This window comes from Pteropus medius, unplaced genomic scaffold (assembly GCF_902729225.1).
Source record: "Pteropus medius unplaced genomic scaffold, Ma_sr-lr_union100, whole genome shotgun sequence".
NCBI lineage: Eukaryota > Metazoa > Chordata > Mammalia > Chiroptera > Pteropodidae > Pteropus > Pteropus medius.
The window spans coordinates 5,934,227-5,953,254 of record NW_024347867.1 but is presented as its reverse complement, the minus strand read 5'-3'; the positions used below and the strand labels follow the sequence as shown (position 1 = coordinate 5,953,254).

The window sequence follows — 19,028 nt, the reverse complement described above, 5'->3', positions numbered from 1 at the left end:
CCCTTCACTGTCTACCTGACAATGCCCACTGCAGTTAAAGTAGACAGCATCCCATCATGGATTCATCACTCCCACGTGAAGGCAGCACGAGAGTGGACAGCTCAGGAAGACGGGCCCTTAAGACTAAGACTCAAGCATACATAAGTATAACCCTTTGTTTCTTCCTTTTTATCTCTTTAGCCCAGGCATTCAACCAGCCACAACCAAAATCAGAAGGAGCATTAATAACTTTGCTAACGACAATACACAAGGTCTTAAATAAGACCACCCCAGACATAGGACAAAATTGCTGGTTGTGCCTAAACCTAAAAACTCCCTTACTATGTCGGGGTAGGAACTCCCTTAAACTTAACTGAGCTCAGCAGGCTAGAACTTCAAGTCGATTCACTAGCAGAAGTAGTCCTCCAAAATAGAAGAGGTTTAGATTTATTTTTCTTTGAACAAGATGGATTATGTATGGCTCTAGGTGAAATCTGTTGCTTTATGCTAATAATTCTGGAGTAATTAGAGAGAGCTTACGACTAGTAGAGAGAAATTTAGATGCCAGGGAAAAACAAAGACTAGAATCAGATACCTGGTTTCATAGGATGTTCAATTGGTACCCATGGCTAACAACCCTTCTATCTGCTATAGCTGGACCTTTAATCCTCCTCTTCTTTTTGTTAACTTTTGGCCCATGTTTCCTTGATTTCTTGTTTGCATATATAAGGAAGAGAATTAATTCTATTAAACTTTTAGTATTACAAAATAGAGGCTATGAGCAAATTCCACATGAAAAATCAAAGATTTGATTTTCTGCTAAGGCCAGTGGGGAATGTGCTGGCTGGAAAATTACTACTTGGCTATCGCCCATGGGAACCTAGGCTATTGCCCATGGAAACATAGGCTATCACCCATGGGAACATAACATTCTAACAATAAGCTTTCTGCTTCTGTATCCCCGCTTGCACACCCGACCTGTAGGTTGACAGGTAGTGAATAGGAGAAAAATAGACCTTTGTGTTTAAGACAGAATAAGGAACGGGATTTAGGGCTTAAAAACCCTGTACCTCTACATTTCGGGGCTGCTTAATTTGGAGTCTGCGTACCCCTGGCAGACCCAGCTGGCTGAATAAAGAGCGTGTTTCCTATGACTCTGATTTCTGGTGGTCTGTGTGTCTTTAGGGGGCTGGTGGCTACAACAGAATCAATATGTATTAAATAGAAAAATTCATCAATGAATAATTCTCAGAATGGAGGAACTTACAAATTTATTTCTTTACCAAAAGCGGGAAGTGTTATATGTTGCTTTTTTATTGCCTAGAATAGCAGTTCTCAGTGGAGCAGGCTATTGAGCCATTAGTGCCCAGAGGACATTTGTCGATGTCTAGACACATTTTTGGTTTTCACATTTGGGGAGATTTTATGGGCATCTACTGGCATCTAGTAGTAGGGATCCTACTAAAAGCCTGCCAATGTACAGGACAGATCTTCATAGCAAGAAGTTCTCTGAACTCAAATGTTCATAGTGCTGAATTTGAGAAAGCCTGGCCTAGACCTTTGTCTATATGAGTGCTGTCACTACGAAATTAGGCTCTCAAAAATATTAGCAGGAATCTAAAAGGTTATTTGGTTCAGAGTGTGAAATTTCTTGACAAGGAATCAGATGGCCAGATGGATTAATAATAATACCCACAGCACTCTTATACCTTGAAAAGCAAGTTCACAAATATCTCTAAGGTCACAGCTCTGCAGTGGAAAGAGTCTGAGCCCTTCCTTAGGAAGGCTGAATAAAGCTTTTCCTTGCTTTGCAATGTTCCAGCATTGCAGGGATGGCAAATGACCAAGGAATGTGTTCCCATTTTACAGCTTCCTTCTCATTGTTTGACCTTCTTTTAGCTTTGGGAACGGGAAGTTCTATCTCCTGGAACCACAAACCAATGTGTAGTTTGAGGGTTTCCTGCCCCTTTCAGGGACACATTCAGGGACACATTCAGGGACACACCTGGCAAATATTCTTCCACTGAAAAGGTCTTGAGAACTGACCTCTTTTCTACCAGCACCTCAAAACTTCTGGTGCGTATAAGCACCATGTTGTTTTCTAATGCTTCGGTGTAATATATTCCATCAATCTCAAGTGGTCATCAATGTATGTTACCATTTTCTGTTTGTTGGTTACCACTGCAGATGCAAAAACATGATGCATAACAGGAGACAACAAGCCAAGTACTGACACTCACTGCTTGCACCCTACTGTATCTCTAACCGAAACCCAATAAGGTGGCCTGTCAATATTGAGAACACGGGAACTGCTCAAGTCTAAAAAGAAAAAAATCTTTCGCTCTAGAAATACAACAACTAACCTAATTGAACGTAAAGAGCTGTTTTGTAGAATAACTTTCTTGGTAATCTCTGTTAAAAATCATCTGTTAATTTCACACTTTGCACTACTGGACTCCATCTAGGGATTTGTCTATTGTTGGCGTCTATGTAGGAGGAGGACTGCATGCTTTAGGCAGGAACCTAGGCAGACAACCCAGAAACAGATGAGAAGTGATCCTTCATTCTTATAATTCCTTCCTAGATCAGTGCCTGTGGCAAAGAGGAATTCTGGAGGTAAAAAATAAAAACATATATTTTTGACTAAAAGGTATTTGTATCAGATGAAGGGAAACAATCATTAGTTGAAATTAACCTCCAGTAAACTTGTACCTATAATTTTTGTTGGATCGTATTTTGTTAAACATTTGAGATTTATAATAAAAACTGGTAAATTGAAAAAACATGAGTACTAATAGCTGATAATTTCCTCAATCATCCTGGTGTATTTATGTTTTCTCCCCCAGAAAAATTGAAGTTAAAATCTCATAGTTCTCGTGATAATCAAGAAGGACCCAATGTAAAGAGAAGCATCATGAGCAGCAACTCGCCCCCAGCTGCAGCTGTGGAGCTGTGCTACGAAAACGTGACCGGATCCTGTGTGAAAACCCCGTACTCGCCTGGAACCCGCCTGGTTCTCTATGCACTGTTTGGCTTTGGGGCTGTGCTGGCCCTGTTTGGAAACCTCTTGGTAATGATTTCAGTCCTGTATTTCAAGCAGCTGCACTCTCCAACCAAGTTTCTCATCGCCTCCCTGGCCTGCGCTGACTTTCTGGTGGGCGGCACAGTGCTGCCCTTCAGCATGCTCAGGTCCGTGGAGAGCTGCTCATACTTCAGGCAGAGCTTCTGTACTTTCCACACGTGCTGTGATGTGGCTTTTTGTTACTCTTCTCCCTTTCACCTATGCTTCATCTCCATCGACAGGTACATTGCTGTTACTGGCCCTCTGCTCTATCCTACCAAGTTCACAGTGTCTGTGTCAGTAATTTACATCACCATCTCCTGGATCCTGCCCTTTGCACATGTGCTGCACTGGCACCTATGACAATGGGCTAGAAGAATTAGCTAGTGCTCTCAACTGCATAGGAGGTTGTCAGACAGTAAATCAAAACTGGGTGTTGATAGATTTTCTATCTTTCTTATATATACCCTCGTTACGATTATTCTCTATAGTAATATTTTTCTCGTGGCTAGACAACAGGCTAAAAGGATGGAAAATACTGCTGGCAATATAGAATCATCATCAGATAGTTATAAATCCAGAGTGGCCAGGAGAGAGAGGAAAGCAGCTAAAACCCTGGGGGTGACAGTGGTAGCATTTATGATTTAGTGGTTACCTTATAGTATTGACTCACTTATTGATGCCTTTATGAGCTTCATAACCCCTGCCTATACTCATGAGATTTGCAGTTGATGTGCTTATTATACCTCAGCCATGAACCCTTTGATTTATGTTTTATTTTATCCATGGTTTTGGAAAGCCATAAAAGTTATTGTAAGTGGTCGGGTTTTCGAGGACAGTTCATCAGCAATGAATTTGTTCTTTGAACAAATGTAAGCAATTAGATTGAGATAATTGAAGATATCTTTACACTGACCAAATGAAATGAGTTTTTGAAAATCAAGTTATTGACTATTATTATAAAGAAAAACATATTCTTCAAATTTAATAGGGTAAATCAATGTTTTTCAATTATATTAGTATGTGTACTTTCCTGATACTTTCCCCAAAATATTTATTTGACTAAGAAATGGTAAATCCTATTTGTTAAGCATTGCACAGCTCCCCATACCCCACTCCCTGCAGACACTTCCCTCCCTCCATTTTCTTTTTTACTCCACTGACTCTTCCCTTGCGAACCTAAAATCATCTTTGTTTTCTTTGATTTCTTTTCTTCTTTTGTTACAAAGTCTTCTACTCACTCTCAACTTATCAAAAATTTCTCTGTGATTGACTTCATGGGGCTACTCTTTTTTTTTTGTTGTTCCTTCGCTTTGCTTTGCTTATTTTCCCCAGGGAAACTATTTGGGTAGCAGTCAATCTATTACGCTTAATATCTGTGTGGTGTCTGTGTCAGGAATTTGCTTCAATATCTTATCCTTGCATACAGGTGCCCATGAGGATGGAATGGAGGAATAAGTAACTGTTCTCTGCTCCATAGGTGGTGTCAGCTTGTTGTAAATCAAACTGGATATTGATAAAATTTCTATTATTTTCACATGTCTCATGTTAACATGTTTCAATATATTCGGAGAGGGTGGACTGGAAAACAGTTAAAAAGATTTGAACTACTAGTAGAAAATAGCTACATTATCAGGGAATTGTAAGACCAGAGTAGCTAAGGGAGAGAGAAAAGAAGCTAGAACATTGGGTTCACAGTTAGGGTTTTGATCTCATGGTTATCACATGTATTTGATTCATTCACTGATTGTCTTTGAGGTTTTATAATCCCTTCTTATGTTTATGAGATATTTTCTGGTTCATTAATTATAATTCTGCTCTAAATTATTTGATTGATGATTTTTTTACCCTGTGTCTAGAAGAACAATAAAACTTATAAATGCCAAGTAATAAATGACAGTTTATCAACCATAACTTAATTTATAAATAAGCCTAAATTTTAAATTGATGTTTTCAAAGATTTGAAGTTGATATGGTTACATAATGGAAACTTCTCAATAATTATGATACGAAATACAGTGCATGGTAATGATTCATTAAATAGGTGAGGAAAAATGGTACCTCAATTAACACAGCGGAACCTTTATGCTTTCCCTTTCTTGGTGAATTGAACTTCTCTAAACATTGGATAGAAATGTATCTACTAAGAGCAGTGAATACAAAGCTCATAATTTCTAGTCTCCTCAAATTTGCGCACTTCCCTGCTCTGTCAATTGTTAATTATTTTATCTTTCCAGGCCTCCCATATCTTTCTTATCTTGCCTATCAACATTACCTGTCATTTTCAAAGGTTTCCTGATTTTGTGTTCACCGTGACAATTTTGTATTCCTTATTTTTCTGTGGACTTGGTAACTTTGCTTTCATTTTGAGCAGCTTGTTTCTGAGCGTCATTCTTTCTGGAGCTCCTAGAGGTCTCTGAGCTATATACACAAGTCATTCTGACTCAGGACAAGATTCATATTTTATATGTTGGGGGTGTATTTTGTGATCATGGAAAGAACCATGAGCAAATGGTACAATTTTTGCAACAGAGATTGTCTCTTGAATGATTGTTTTCTTATTCCATGAGGTGTATCGTTCTACGTATCAGCATGATAGACTTCAATTTTCTGTCATTTTTTTTTCTAGTAACACTATCCAAAGTTTATACATTGTCCACAATTAAAATTACAATGTATTGTAAGTTATGGAAAAAAAATGGATTATTCAAGAAATGTTGATGTGTCATATAATATTGGGACACTATGTCGTTAAGCATTTTGCTTCATTCATTTCAGAAACCAAAACTGATTTCTTTCAGATGTTAAAAAATTAGAGAAATAACTTTTGTAATTTTTCATTGGTATAATTATAATAGAAAACCCAAAGAAATTTGTGCGCTCATTTTCAATATTTAATCTTCTAAAGAAAACAGTCATGTTAAGGGAAAAACAAAGACAAACTTGGGAAATATCATTGGCAGCATACATGATGAAAAAGAATTAATAGATTTAAAAGTGTAAGCTTTTTACAAAATAGTAAGAAAGCAATAAACATTACTCGAAATGAACGAATAGGCCATTTTTCATAGGAAAATTACAAATGGCCAAAAAATACATTAAAATGCCAATTGTACAATAATTTTAAAATGTAATAGAGTTTCATATATCAAATTGGCAGATATTAGAAGGATCAATAATACTTGATGTTAACTAGAGTCTGGGAAATTGAGTGCTGCCCTGAGAGTGGAACATAATCATATAGATCTAGGGAAAATATAATTGAGTTTCTCCTTTCTGGAATAGACTGAAATATTTGTATAAAAATTTAAATCATACATGTCGCATGACTCTATATTTCTATTTCCACCAAGTAATCCTAAGAAAAGAGCCAGGCAAGGAAGCAAATATGATCAAGACATTCATTGTATAAGCCTTAATTATTAACTGGAAAAAACCTACATCAATATAGCATAAATTAAACAAATAATGTTCTACAGATGTAAGAGAATGTTATGAAGCCATTAAAAACTGCCAGAAATTTTGTGTACATTGATATGGAAAAACAACCACAATATATTTTTTGACTAAAAACAACTAAACCAAAAATCTCTAGCCCAATTGTAAAACAGTATATGTAATTAGGACCTGTATATATATATATATATATATACACTTCAATATGCCTTTAAAACTCTAAATTTATGTGTAATGTACAGTTTATATGCATAAGATAATTTACTTTATAATTTATTTCTATCATTTTAATATTTATGATGATATAAATACATTAAAATTGCTATTACCAATACACATCTCTATTCTCATCTGAGCATTGAAGTTAGATCTGTCTGTGTGTCTCATTTTATTTTCACAGAATATCTTTGAGTATATATTGCTAAGATATTTTTTCTCATCTAATGAAGCAAAACTAGCTTTATTCGTATATTTTAGGGACTACATCTGAAAGTGACAAAAGTATCTTAGAATTATATCATAACGTTAAGTATTCTTAATGTAAATATTTGCAGCAGATCTTTAAGATCCTCCAACTCATCTTCTCTAATATTAATTATTTGCTGTATCAGGAGCTAAAGCTGTGGGAGGTACCAAGTCATTCTTTTACTTTCCATTTGTGTTTTTTCCTACTCTTTATGTTATCTCTTGAAAAGTGATAAAGAGTGTCAGTACATATGTTGGGTATAAGCTGTAGGGAGAGCCCATCTTCTAAGAGAGAAAGGCAGTGTCTCTAGAGAATCATCGCACAGGAGTTCCACTCTGAAAGCTCTGAGCATAAATCTTGGCCGTGTGATCTTGGATAATTTACTGACTTCCCCCAGCTTCAGATTACTCATTTTTAATATGGGAGTAATATTACCTACCATATACAACTGTGTGAGTAAAGATGGGAAAAGGACCTAACTTACAGTTAAAACAGAGTTACTATGTAACAACCGATAATATACTATAGTATAGGTAGATAATACATGATAAATAGACAGACAGATAGAATATGGTAATCATTAACAGAAAAAATTACAAGTGAATGATTATTTCTTCCAATCAACTTTATTTCTAAGGAGTGATTAGAATGACTGGTGTTGGCATTTAAGCTTGGTGAAGAGGAGAGTTACAACATCCAGCAAATGAGAGTTTAAAAGTTACTTGTAGTTGGCTTTCTAGAGCAAGCGAGCCTGCAAGGTGATCAAATACACAAAATGGAGAGATTTTAGGTTTTAATAAGTCCAAATTCTGAAATTCCAAATGCTATAACACTGGAAGCTTGTGTCCTAATAAATTTGGTGACAAACACCGACATCAGGTCATTTCTAGCATTACTTCTTTCTACTATCTGAACATTGATACTTTGGTACAGAGATAGCAATGTGTCGATTACAAGTGCTTCACACATTTCACTGGTATATTCAAAATATGTAATGGATGAGCCTTTTTAAAATGTAAAAAAAGTTCTGATTTCCCGAAGGACCAAAGTTTCAGATAAGAGATTGCAGCCCTGCTAACTGCAAGCCCTAGGTTATATCCATGTGAATGAGGGACTGGGATAGGCTGGGAGGTGATATCTTCAAAGGACAAGACATCTAGAACCTGCGAGGCAACTTAGCACATGGCCAAGAACATGGACTCGAGGCAGTCTGCCTAGGGTCAATCCAGGTCCTCCCCAACTTCTTCACCTCCCAAGGACTCAGTATTCTCAGCTATGACAGGGGTATAACAATACTACTTACTTGATGGAGTTATTATGATGACTTAAGGAACTGATACTTCTGAAGCACTCACAACAAATGTTTATATTTTATATATTGTAGATACTTAAAGTAGTAGTAGAAGTAATAACAGAGTGATGGGTATTAAAATGAAGGTGAAAGATGGAAGAACTCTGTGGTCAGCGCTTAACAGTATTGAAGAGAAGCCTGAGTGACACAATCTGATGATATTGGGGCTTTTAAGGAAGAAGGAGAGAGAATGCTCTAATGCCATGAAGAGGAACAAGGGGGATGCATGCCCACTTTGTCACTCTGCCTGCTGGGAAGCAGAGACCTCAGGTGAAGGCCAGGTCCTAGTGGGTGCACAGAACTTACACAGAAAGAAACATATTTCTAAAGTTATTTATCGCTATTTATTCATTTCATTGTTGTCTTCAAATATTAACTCAGTTGTGTGGAAATGTCAGTCTCAGAAACTGGACTGTGGCAAACTTTTCACTAGTCATAAAAAAAAGAATGATGAAACAAGTGCTTCATAAGAGAAGATTTATTCACTTTACAAGACTGTCCTTTTTTGTTAAATAATGTCTTTCCCATACTTTAGATATTAAAGCATGCTTTTATGAAATTTTGGCAAAGTACATAAAGTTGTTGTTGCTGCTGCTTTTCTGATGTTCTTCGCTGGTAAATTTAAAATTTCATTATTATTTGTTGATTCCCAAGAATTTAACCAATTTTATTATTTCCGAAACCCAAATTTCTAGGAAGCACTGTCCTGAATCACTTGTATATTTAATGGTAAAGGTGATATTTTGCCAGTGGGTAACAATTTTATATCTATCAAAACAAACTAGAGCAGCATGTGATGAACTCCACACATTAGAGACCGTGAAGCAGTAATGAATGATAATAACCTGACATGAGCCAATGGAAGTAGATATTCAAGAAATCAACCACACAGAGAAATTAATATCAAATATATGTTATGAAAAGGATTGTCCTGCATTTTTCGACCTTTTTTGCTACCTATGAAAGCTTCACAGATCTAAGTTATTTTTTACTTTCATATTTAGGGTTAGTCAATAAAGAATATCTAGCCGAATGCTGAGATATAAATTGGAGCATCTTCCTAAGGCCTCTAAAATTCTTACACACATATGACGCTTCCTATCTTGCTAATAAGACGACCTCGAGTAAATAGATTTGCAACAGTTAAAGATCAAGATTAGGCAGCAATCATGTCTCTCAGGGGTCTGTGATTCTAACAGCAAAGACGGCTTCTGAGGCAAACTTTTCTTATCTTGCGTCATCTAAAGTTTTCAGCCTGATATCTACACTTAACCTTTAGCTTGCGAATTTTACCTTCTCTAAAACATTTCTAAAATAAAACCCTATTAAGTCTATCATCTCCCAAGTGTATGAGAGTGTGAGATAGGCCTCTTTAGGACAGACTGACAGATATTACAGAAAGATGCCTTAATGATCTCTGTGGTCTTTCCAGTGGACAAATGTAGATGTTTGTTAATGAGAGCAAAGGGAGAGAAGTATTTTATATTCTTGTCTCTTAGCATTAGAGACAAGAAGCATCTGAACACAAAGCAGAGTCAAAGTGTTAAACTATAAATGCACAGCAGATAAAAATGATAATACACAGACGATATATTTAATGAACAGTCTAAGCAAATCTTCAAGTGATTGCATAACTGAGCCGGTTCTTATTTTAATTCTCACATAATTCGATTGTGTTTTACAAGTATCTTTTAGAAATATATGTTAACTACTTATGGAATATTTTTATTGCGGTGAAAAACAACACAAAATCAATTTTGCTCCCATCACAGTCTCCACATGAGCAAATCTTCCTTTGTCATCCCTTCATGAGATCTCAGGCAGTCCTCAGAGCTGTCCAGTCACTCTGAGTGTTAAAGATGTTCACTACGGTCTGCTCCATTTGAAAACTACGGTCTATATCTAATGGTACCCAGTGCTAGTACGGTCTAAGATTAAAAAGCCTGGTTTTAAGGAAGGAGCATGTTTTGGTTTTTCATTCCTTATCTCACTCTGCTTTCTGCTCTATTCCACTGGGAGAAGGAGAAAGTAAAAGAAAGGAAATATAATCATTTGATACCAAATCTGATCTCCTTGCAACCTTTACTTGGCGATCATGCCTACATCATCTGTGTAATGAGCCTTCCAATAATGACCCTGTCATGCAGTGCTTATTTGGTTTCTGCGGGCATCTCTGCAGGAGGCATTTTTGTACCCAGTTTCTAATCTAGTGATCAGCACTGTATTGACTTTTTCAACATCTTCCTCAAATCCTATGCAATGTGTCACAGACATTTTGTGTACGCTAAAATGGAAGGCCAGCCAGAAAGGCCAAGCCTGACTGGCTTCCATGTGTGTATTAGCCCACATGAAACTAATGACTCTTTGCACTTGAAATAGTGACAGCATAGGCTTCTCCCCCTGCTGGCCCAATTCTCCTCCCAGCCATCTCTCCCCAATTCTACTTGCCTCTGCTCAACATAAACACAGGGCAAGTCTGCAAGACTATTGAATAAGCAAATTTAAAGAGGGACTCAAGCTTGAATTGTCTCACAATACCATCATAAATGGAGTGGTTCCCTGGACAATGGGACTCCAGGAGCAAAAGCCTGTAAGTTTTCTATTCATAGACTCTAAAGAGAGTTTGAAAGAGGTCAACTGCAACGGCTCAGCAACATTAGAGAACTAGGCAGTGGGCAGGCTCTCCCAAAATGAGTCACCCATGAGACTCACACATGTAACTCTTAACAGCACCTATATTTCGGTGCCTGCCACATACAGGGCATTGTGCAAAATCGAATATGATACCACCAGGCATAAGAACTCTTTTGCCCCACTATTAATATTCTCCATATTCCATTTCTGTTCTATTATAGAGGGAAAAGAACTGTAAAAGCAGACTTATCTCCCACCCCACTGTAGGACCCTACCCTAAAACCTAGGCTTGGATAGCTTTGATTGGAATAGGAAAGATAAAAGTGCTAAACTGGGTATAACTATAAAGTTTTCATCTGAGTTAGAATTCACTTTTATAAGAGATTTTCAATTCCAGAAACTTTGTGGAAAGCTATGCAATCTGCCCACGGTGTTTTAAAAAATTGGACCAGGAGAGTCAGGAGAGCAAGTCTGCACGCACTAGTACATAACGTAGTGAAGCCATTTTTCGTTTGTCAAGCACTAGTGCAGACTGTTCAAAAATTAGTGGCATATTCAATGGGCAAGAGTGTCAATTATTCCCAAGGGCAAGCCAATGTGATAACTAGTCTCATTTTTCATGCTTTTTCTGAAATTCTTGAGGAATAATTCCCACCATTTAACCATATACTTTGAGCAATCTCCTTCATACCTTAGGAAATAAATAATAAATAATTATTTAGTAGTTTTGAATACATTCATAAGTTACCTCTAATTAAGCTTTCATGACCAAAAACGAATCTGATAGTAATTTCAAATCAAAAAATGAACACTTTATTTCCAAGTTATGTTAAGGTTGATATTTCAAAGCACTAAAACAAAACAAAACAAAACAAAAAACAATGTGGCAAAATGTAGGCAATGACCAATCAGAATGGACGCTTTTCTGAGAGACAGAGCACGCCCTGCAAGTTACCGCCTTTGCCTTGCATTCATGTTTCAGTTGAATTGATCATGAGGAATCTTTGGAGTTTGGGGAAGAGAAGCAAAAGATAAGGTCACAAGGGGCTGCCTGGGAGATCAGGGTAATAAATATTTCCCAACTACTATTTAAGCACTTCAACACTTTCCCAGTTGGAATGATTGAATTGGTACCTACATCTGAAGATCAGCCCTGTTAACATACCTGAGCACATAGTTTTATTTATCTTATCTGAAGTCCCATTGAAATGACTTCAAAAGCATATCTGAAAAAAAAAAAGTGACATGGGAATAAATTGACTAAAAAAACAGAGTAAAGAAAAATGCAGCCCAAAATACGCACAATGGAGGTTTTTAGAGCTGTAAGAGCTATTCTCATGAATAGACCTTGAGAGAAATTCTAAATCCCAGAAAGAGCAATCAGAGAGTAAAAGGAAGAAAACAAAAGCAATTGTTCAGAAAGTTCCTTCTGGGTTAAAGAAAGATCTAAGGCTTCCAATTAAAAGTATCCACCAAATGAAAATGAAAAACACACAGGGAACACATTCAGACAAGTATGAGGAGAAAATCTTTAAAAGCTCTTATGACAGGTGCCAGAGGGAGGAAGTTAATTTAAGCCAAAGGAATGAACATCATGCTAGCGTCACATTTCTTATCAGTACTAGGTCTTAGAAGCCATTGGAGAAATGCTTTTCAAGTTCTGAGGGATATTTTTTAAAAAACCAGAATTGTAATTCTAGTTAAAATTATCACTATAATTTTAATCCTATAAAACCCCTGAAAGCTATTTGACAAATTTGTATATATAAAATAGATGGCCATAAATCTATAGGACCAGATAGGTCAGATCTAATGGAGAAGGATTGAAGCAAAATCTTCAGAAAGGAGACATTGGGCTATGACCAGATATTGGAGGAGATGAAGATGGACCCATCCAGGCCCCGAGGACAGATGGACACCACTGGAGTGTGGCTAGCCCTCTACATTAATTCATGAGACTCTGATTGTCAGACCTTGCTCAGGGTATTTAAGCCATAGCTTGCACCTAAAAAAGCATGGCTTAGAATAGATTATTTAAAAGGTTTCTTTCAGTTCTAATATTTTGTGAGTCCTTCATCACAGTCCAATGACCAAGTGGCAAGGGGAATGTGAAAAAAACATAATATTTTGCTTTGGGAAATTTTTTTGTCCCTTGAATGTAGCTACCAATGTCCTACAGTAGAGGAGGGGCTCTTTCCAGAGGAAATACTCTTTTTGTGAGGGGAAAATCTTTCATTGATATGACACTTACTCTCTGGCCCTCGGGTGTTTATACTGGTTCTGTTGTTAAACAAGTATGCCACCTTGGGCTTGCGACTTACCTCTTTATGCCTCAGGTTCCTCATTTTAAAAGGGAAGTAATAACATTCCCTTGCTCATAGGTTTGTTGTGAAGATTAAGTGCAGGCAAGGCAGTTCCAAGCACAGAATGAGTGTCCCATAAACATAGATAAATAATGATTAGGTTGAAATTGTTTTTCTTGTTAGATACTTCTGGTTCTGGAGCTCATATATTGCATACCAAAAACACTCAATAAAGGTTCATTGAAGCAAAGGCCTGTAGACTAGTCTCCACACAACCAGACTAGTTCACAGAAAAGAATAATGAGGACATAGCTTGTATGTTTTACAAGGAGAGTTTCAAACACTTATAAAACTAGACAGGTTAGTCTGTTGATCTAGGAATGGAAGTGATAAAATCAGATGATTTGTCTAATATACTAGAAAAGCTACTTAGAAAGGAAAGACAAGTATAAATATATAAAACTAGCATCAAACAAAAAGTACCGGTTTGAATCCTGAAGTTTTATAATATTCATCATAATTCTTACACACTTTGATTTAGCTTCTTTATCTTTAAAATAAGGCAGTAGGATTATTCTGTAGCTTGCAAAAGAGGATTAGAAAACGTTACTATAGTGAAACCTCTAGAATCAAAATAAGTCGATGATATTCACTGTTGGAACTGAAGAATTGTGGGTACAGTAACAGTAAGCCATCTAGGGTGGCTTTAATCATCTGTAAAATCAAATAAAGACAACAATTTCTCACAAGAATGGCATAATCAGAAAGAATACACTCTTAGAAAAGGTTTACCCATTCAAAGCATTTGTGTGATAGAAATTATGTGCTAATACATAATGTTGATTTATATCAGTTAGAAATTAAAGAAGCAAGCAAGAAATGTTTGCTATATATTTACTCCTGCCCCAAAATATGATAACTGGACTTTTAAAATCTTGATGTCTTCTTGTGAAATAGCTAAGAGAATAGAATCAAGTCATTTATTGTTCATGAGACATACAGCACCCTCCAGTTTGACTATCAAGAACAATTCTCTGAAATAACTGACTCAGTTTATCCACTATTGATTACATAACAAATTGTTTCTCTTTGTGCTTTGGAACCAAGTTTGTGGGTCCTACAACATTTGCTAGCCTTTGTCTTGGCTTCATTTTATTCCCTCCATTTTATTTTTCTTTCTTTTTTTGAATACAATTTTAAACTCTGCTTTTTGTGTATCCTTGAAGTCCCTGTCCATAATTTTTGAAACAAGGTGCAAATTAAGTCAATAAAGAATAAATTAATTTCAAAATAAAGTAACATAACAAAATGATAACTATCTGAAATTCCTGGCTTAAATGTATATTAACTGGTACAACTTCTGAACTCTAATGTAATTTTACATTTAACAGTAAGAAGCTCACTGAATGTATGCTAGTTAACTTTCCCATTGTAAATTGATATTACAGTTATTCCCAAATAACTAAATTGAATTTACAGTTAATAGCTCTATCTCTTGACTGGTTTTCCCTGACTCTGAAATCACAGTTTTGGATCTGCAATTCTGAACACCAGACAGTACATCCTTACTCCTTTATCCTCTCTGTGCGAGGTGCTACCACCTCTCTAAATATATATCTTAGTTGCATTTACATTTTAATAGAAAAATATTACAAAGCAGCTGTTAGAAGATATAGCCATGGGTTGAACTGATATAAAGTAATAAAGGCAGGATTTAGATGATGAGTATATACCAGATGCTTTATATATTCTTTTACATTTTCTCAAGACTACTGCAAGAGAGGAGTTATTAACCAGAGAAATATAATGAGGACCAGAGAGAACAAAGCAACCTAAGATCACAATGTTAAATGTCAGAGTTGGTATTACAATCCAGTCATTTAAGGCTTCAAGGCTGCATTATTTCCATTACAATCAGATTTTAATGTTATATTTACCAAAGAACATTGAACCTGAATTTAAGTGTTTAGGTCAAAATTGAAGCATAATTTAATTATTTTACCTAAGAAGATCTTGCACATTTATGATCAATTCTTTCCCCACTGTGAGTCCATTGAGAATCTATTTTCAATCTTCTCCCAGTCAAAAACCAGAACCTATACAGAAAATAAATTCATTGTTGAGGAATTTTCTCTTAAGACTTGACCAGTGATGATTAGCTTCATGGCTTTTCGAAACCAAGGATAAAATAAAGCATAAATCAAGGGGTTCATTGCTGAGTTATAGTAAGAAACCCAAGCTATTATTTCAAAAATATACGTGGGTGTGATGAAACCTACGAAGGCATCAATTATTGAATCAATGAAGTATGGCAACCATGAAACCAGAAACGCTATCACTGCGATGCCCAGTGTTCTTGCTGCTTTTCTCTCCCTCCTGGCCACTCTGTCTTTGTAGCTATCTGATGATCCCACAGTTTTATTGCTCATACTTTCCATTTTTCTAGCCTGTTGTTTAGCGATGAAGAAAATCTTGGAGTAAACAATGATCATCACAAGCGTGGGTATGGAAAATAATAGAAAATTTACCAATACCCAACTTTGATTCACTGCAGCTTGACAGCCCCCCACACAGGTGAGAGCACTGACTAGTTCCTCCAGCCCAGCTTCATTTGCACCTGTGCCGTAAAGGGTAAAAGAATAAACAATGGAAAAGAGCCAGGAGAAGGAAATACATATTCCAGAAACAGATGTGGTGAATCTGGTTGGATAGAGCAGAGGGTCGCTGACTGCAATGTATCTATCCAAAGAAATGAAACCTAAGTGGAACATAGAAGCAAAGCAGAATGACCCATCGAAACAAGTGTGAAATTTACAGTAACTCTCCCCAAAGTACCAGCAGCCTTCCACGGCCCTCACTGCACTGAAGGGCATCACAGTCACTCCCACCAAGAAGTCAGCACAGGCCAGGGAGGCGATCAAAAGGTTGGTTGGAGAGTGCAGCTGCTTGAAATGAAGAATTGAAATAATCACCAAGAGGTTTCCAAATACAGCCAGCCAAGATCCAAAACAGAACACTATGTACAAAATCAGGCGAATCCCAGGCGAGTAGGAAATTTTGACACAGGATCCATTCAGGTTCTCGAAGCAGAGCTCAGCAGCTGCAGGAGGGGGCAAATCACTGCCCATGATTCTCTGTTTTGACACCTGGAAAAGCTATTATTTTCTGTGGCCAAATACGTCATCACAGTTTTCAAAAGACTTTAAGAAGGGGGTATTTACTATATGTCAGTAATTGCCAGTACATTCTGTCCCTAATTCTTTGTAAGTACAAATCCTTATTTTCATGGTTAGAAACTGATTCATATCTTTATCTTATAAAATCTACTTCCAACTGAATAAGTAGTTAGTTTTTATCATTACTCAAAATTCTGTTTGTTTAAACTTAAAAACAAAATCTTTTTTTGCATTAGCTAGTACGTATCTGAGAAGCATTAGTCTTCCAAGAGCTGTTATATGCTGCATGTAAGAATGCCATATTTTATTAGCTTTCTTTTCCTAATTTGTCAGATCTAGAATTACACCCCAAACACTCTGTCCCCTCAGGAAAGTAGCTTAATAATTTCAAATACCCAAAGCCCTTAAGCTTAAATCCCCATAGTGAAATGTGCAGAAGGAAAGAAACTTTAAATAATGATTATGTTTATGCTAAAAAGAAGTTTATGCCCTTCTAATATCCTGATGACATTTGACCTTTTTGTGAAATAGAAATGGAAATAGAAATAGTCTTTTTCTTTAAAATCTATGTCTAAAATTTGAAAGCTATATTGTTTATTTTTACTTATTTTTACTAAAAAGATTTTACAGAAAATATTTTTCCAATAAATGATTTTTGGTCATTTTTACAATCAGCTTTTTTATCTAACAATTTATATTTGAAAATTTCATGCTTTTTTAGGTAAAAATCAGGATTATCTTTGTATTTATTTATTTAGTCATTTATTTATTTATCTGTTTATTTATCTATTTATTCATGGTGACCTTGCTTAATAAAATCCAGTAAATTTCAGGTGTACAATTTAGCCGTAAGGCATATGTTCATATATATTGCATTGTGTGTTCACTGCCCATAATTAGATTTCTTTTTATTCAGATTACAGACATGATAAATGTATCCACACTCGTAACCACCTCCATAATCGAAGTATGGAATATTTCTTACACCTCATCAATTTTATTTGAGCCCTTTTGCAGTCAACTTATTCCCATATTTACCTTCTGCCCTGGGCGATCACTGATACCCATTCTATCACTACAGAGTAATTCCCTTGGTCTAAAAAATCTCATCTAAATAGCATCATACACTACATACTCTTCTGTGACAAGCTGCTTCCTCTCAGCTCAGTGTCTGTAGCATTTGTTAGGTATATTAGCAGTTCATTCTTTATTATTGCTGAAGTGTATTCCATTGTATTAATATACCACAATTATTTTATCCACGTGCCTGTTGATAGACTTTTGGACTTGTGTTCAGTTTAGGGCTGTTATTAAAAGTATTGATATGAGCATTGTATACAATTCTTTGCATAGACATATGTTCTTTTTTTTTTTTTTTGGTAAATACCTAGAAGTAGAATTGCTGGATCATATGGGAAGTGTATGTTTAACTATACAAGAAACTACAAACTGTCTTCTAAAGTAATTGCACCATTTTGTACTCCCACCAGCAATCTATAAATGTTCCAGTTGCTTCAAGTCCTATTCAACACTTGACACTGTCATTTCTTTTTATTTTAACCATCTTAGATAGCGTGTAGTAGTATTTCGTTTTTAATTTAGGAATAATGATGTTGAGAATCTGTTTACGTTATCATTGGTCTTTAATGTATCCACTTTGCACATTTAGCCCATTTTTAATGAAGTTTACACTTTTCTTATTATTGAGCTGACTGTTCTTTAGAAATATGTGTTATGAATATTGGACTTTTCATTTTTTTTTGAGAGTATGTTTTGAAGAGTAGAAGGTTTAAATTTTGATGAAGACCAACTTATAAATTTGTTGTGTCACAATTATTTTTTCTGTGCTTCTTTTAGAGTTTTTATAATTTTAGTTCTTATAGGTCTATGATTCTTTTCATATTAACTTTAAATATGTTGTGATGGAGAGATCGAGATTTTTTATTATTGGTAGAAGTTATTTGGATATTCAGTAATTCCAGCAGCATTTCTTGAAAAGACTGTTCTTTCTCTAGTAAATGATGTTTGTTCTTTTGTCAAAAACCATTCAACCATATATGTGTTTCTATTTCTGGACACTATTCTAATCCATTAATTTCTATATCTATATTTAGGTCAATGCCTTATTGTCTAAACTGCAACTCCAAAGTAAGTATTAAAGCCAGGTTGTGTAAGTCTTCGATTTTGTAGTCCTCAAAATTGTTTTAGACATTCTATATCTTTATTTTCATATGACTTTCAATTTCTAGGAAAAAAAATTTCTGTGGCTTTTATTGGTATGAAATTGAATCTATAAAATAGTTATGGGGAGAGGTACTGAAATATCTGATAGAACTGTGAGTTTGCTCATTCCACCTTATTGTTATGTCATTTATGATTTATGAATTTAGATGCTCTGCCATTAGCTGCATACATATTTAAGATTGCTATATTTTCTTGGTAACATTGAAGAATTGGACATCTTAATAATATCCAGTCAATTAAGCCACATACATATCATATCTCTCCATGGTTAAGAAGCCAAAGAAGAAAAATTAGACTATATGTCTTATTTTAACAAAAAAAACATAAGCCAACATGAACAACAGAGAAATAAAATCCA

The 19,028-nt window shown here is 35.8% G+C and overlaps 1 protein-coding gene and 1 pseudogene across 1 annotated transcript; one reads left to right on the top strand and one right to left on the bottom strand.

Moving 5' to 3' along the window:
* Positions 1–2,893: 2,893 nt before the first annotated feature.
* On the top strand, positions 2,894–3,916 carry LOC120615837 (trace amine-associated receptor 6-like; annotated as a pseudogene).
* An 11,430-nt stretch (positions 3,917–15,346) lies between these two features.
* On the bottom strand, positions 15,347–16,393 carry LOC120615828 (trace amine-associated receptor 7a-like). The gene has a single exon (XM_039879072.1). The coding sequence runs from the start codon at positions 16,376–16,378 to the stop codon at positions 15,347–15,349; it is 1,032 nt and encodes a 343-aa protein (XP_039735006.1). The 5' UTR covers positions 16,379–16,393.
* Between the last annotated feature and the right edge of the window lie 2,635 nt (positions 16,394–19,028).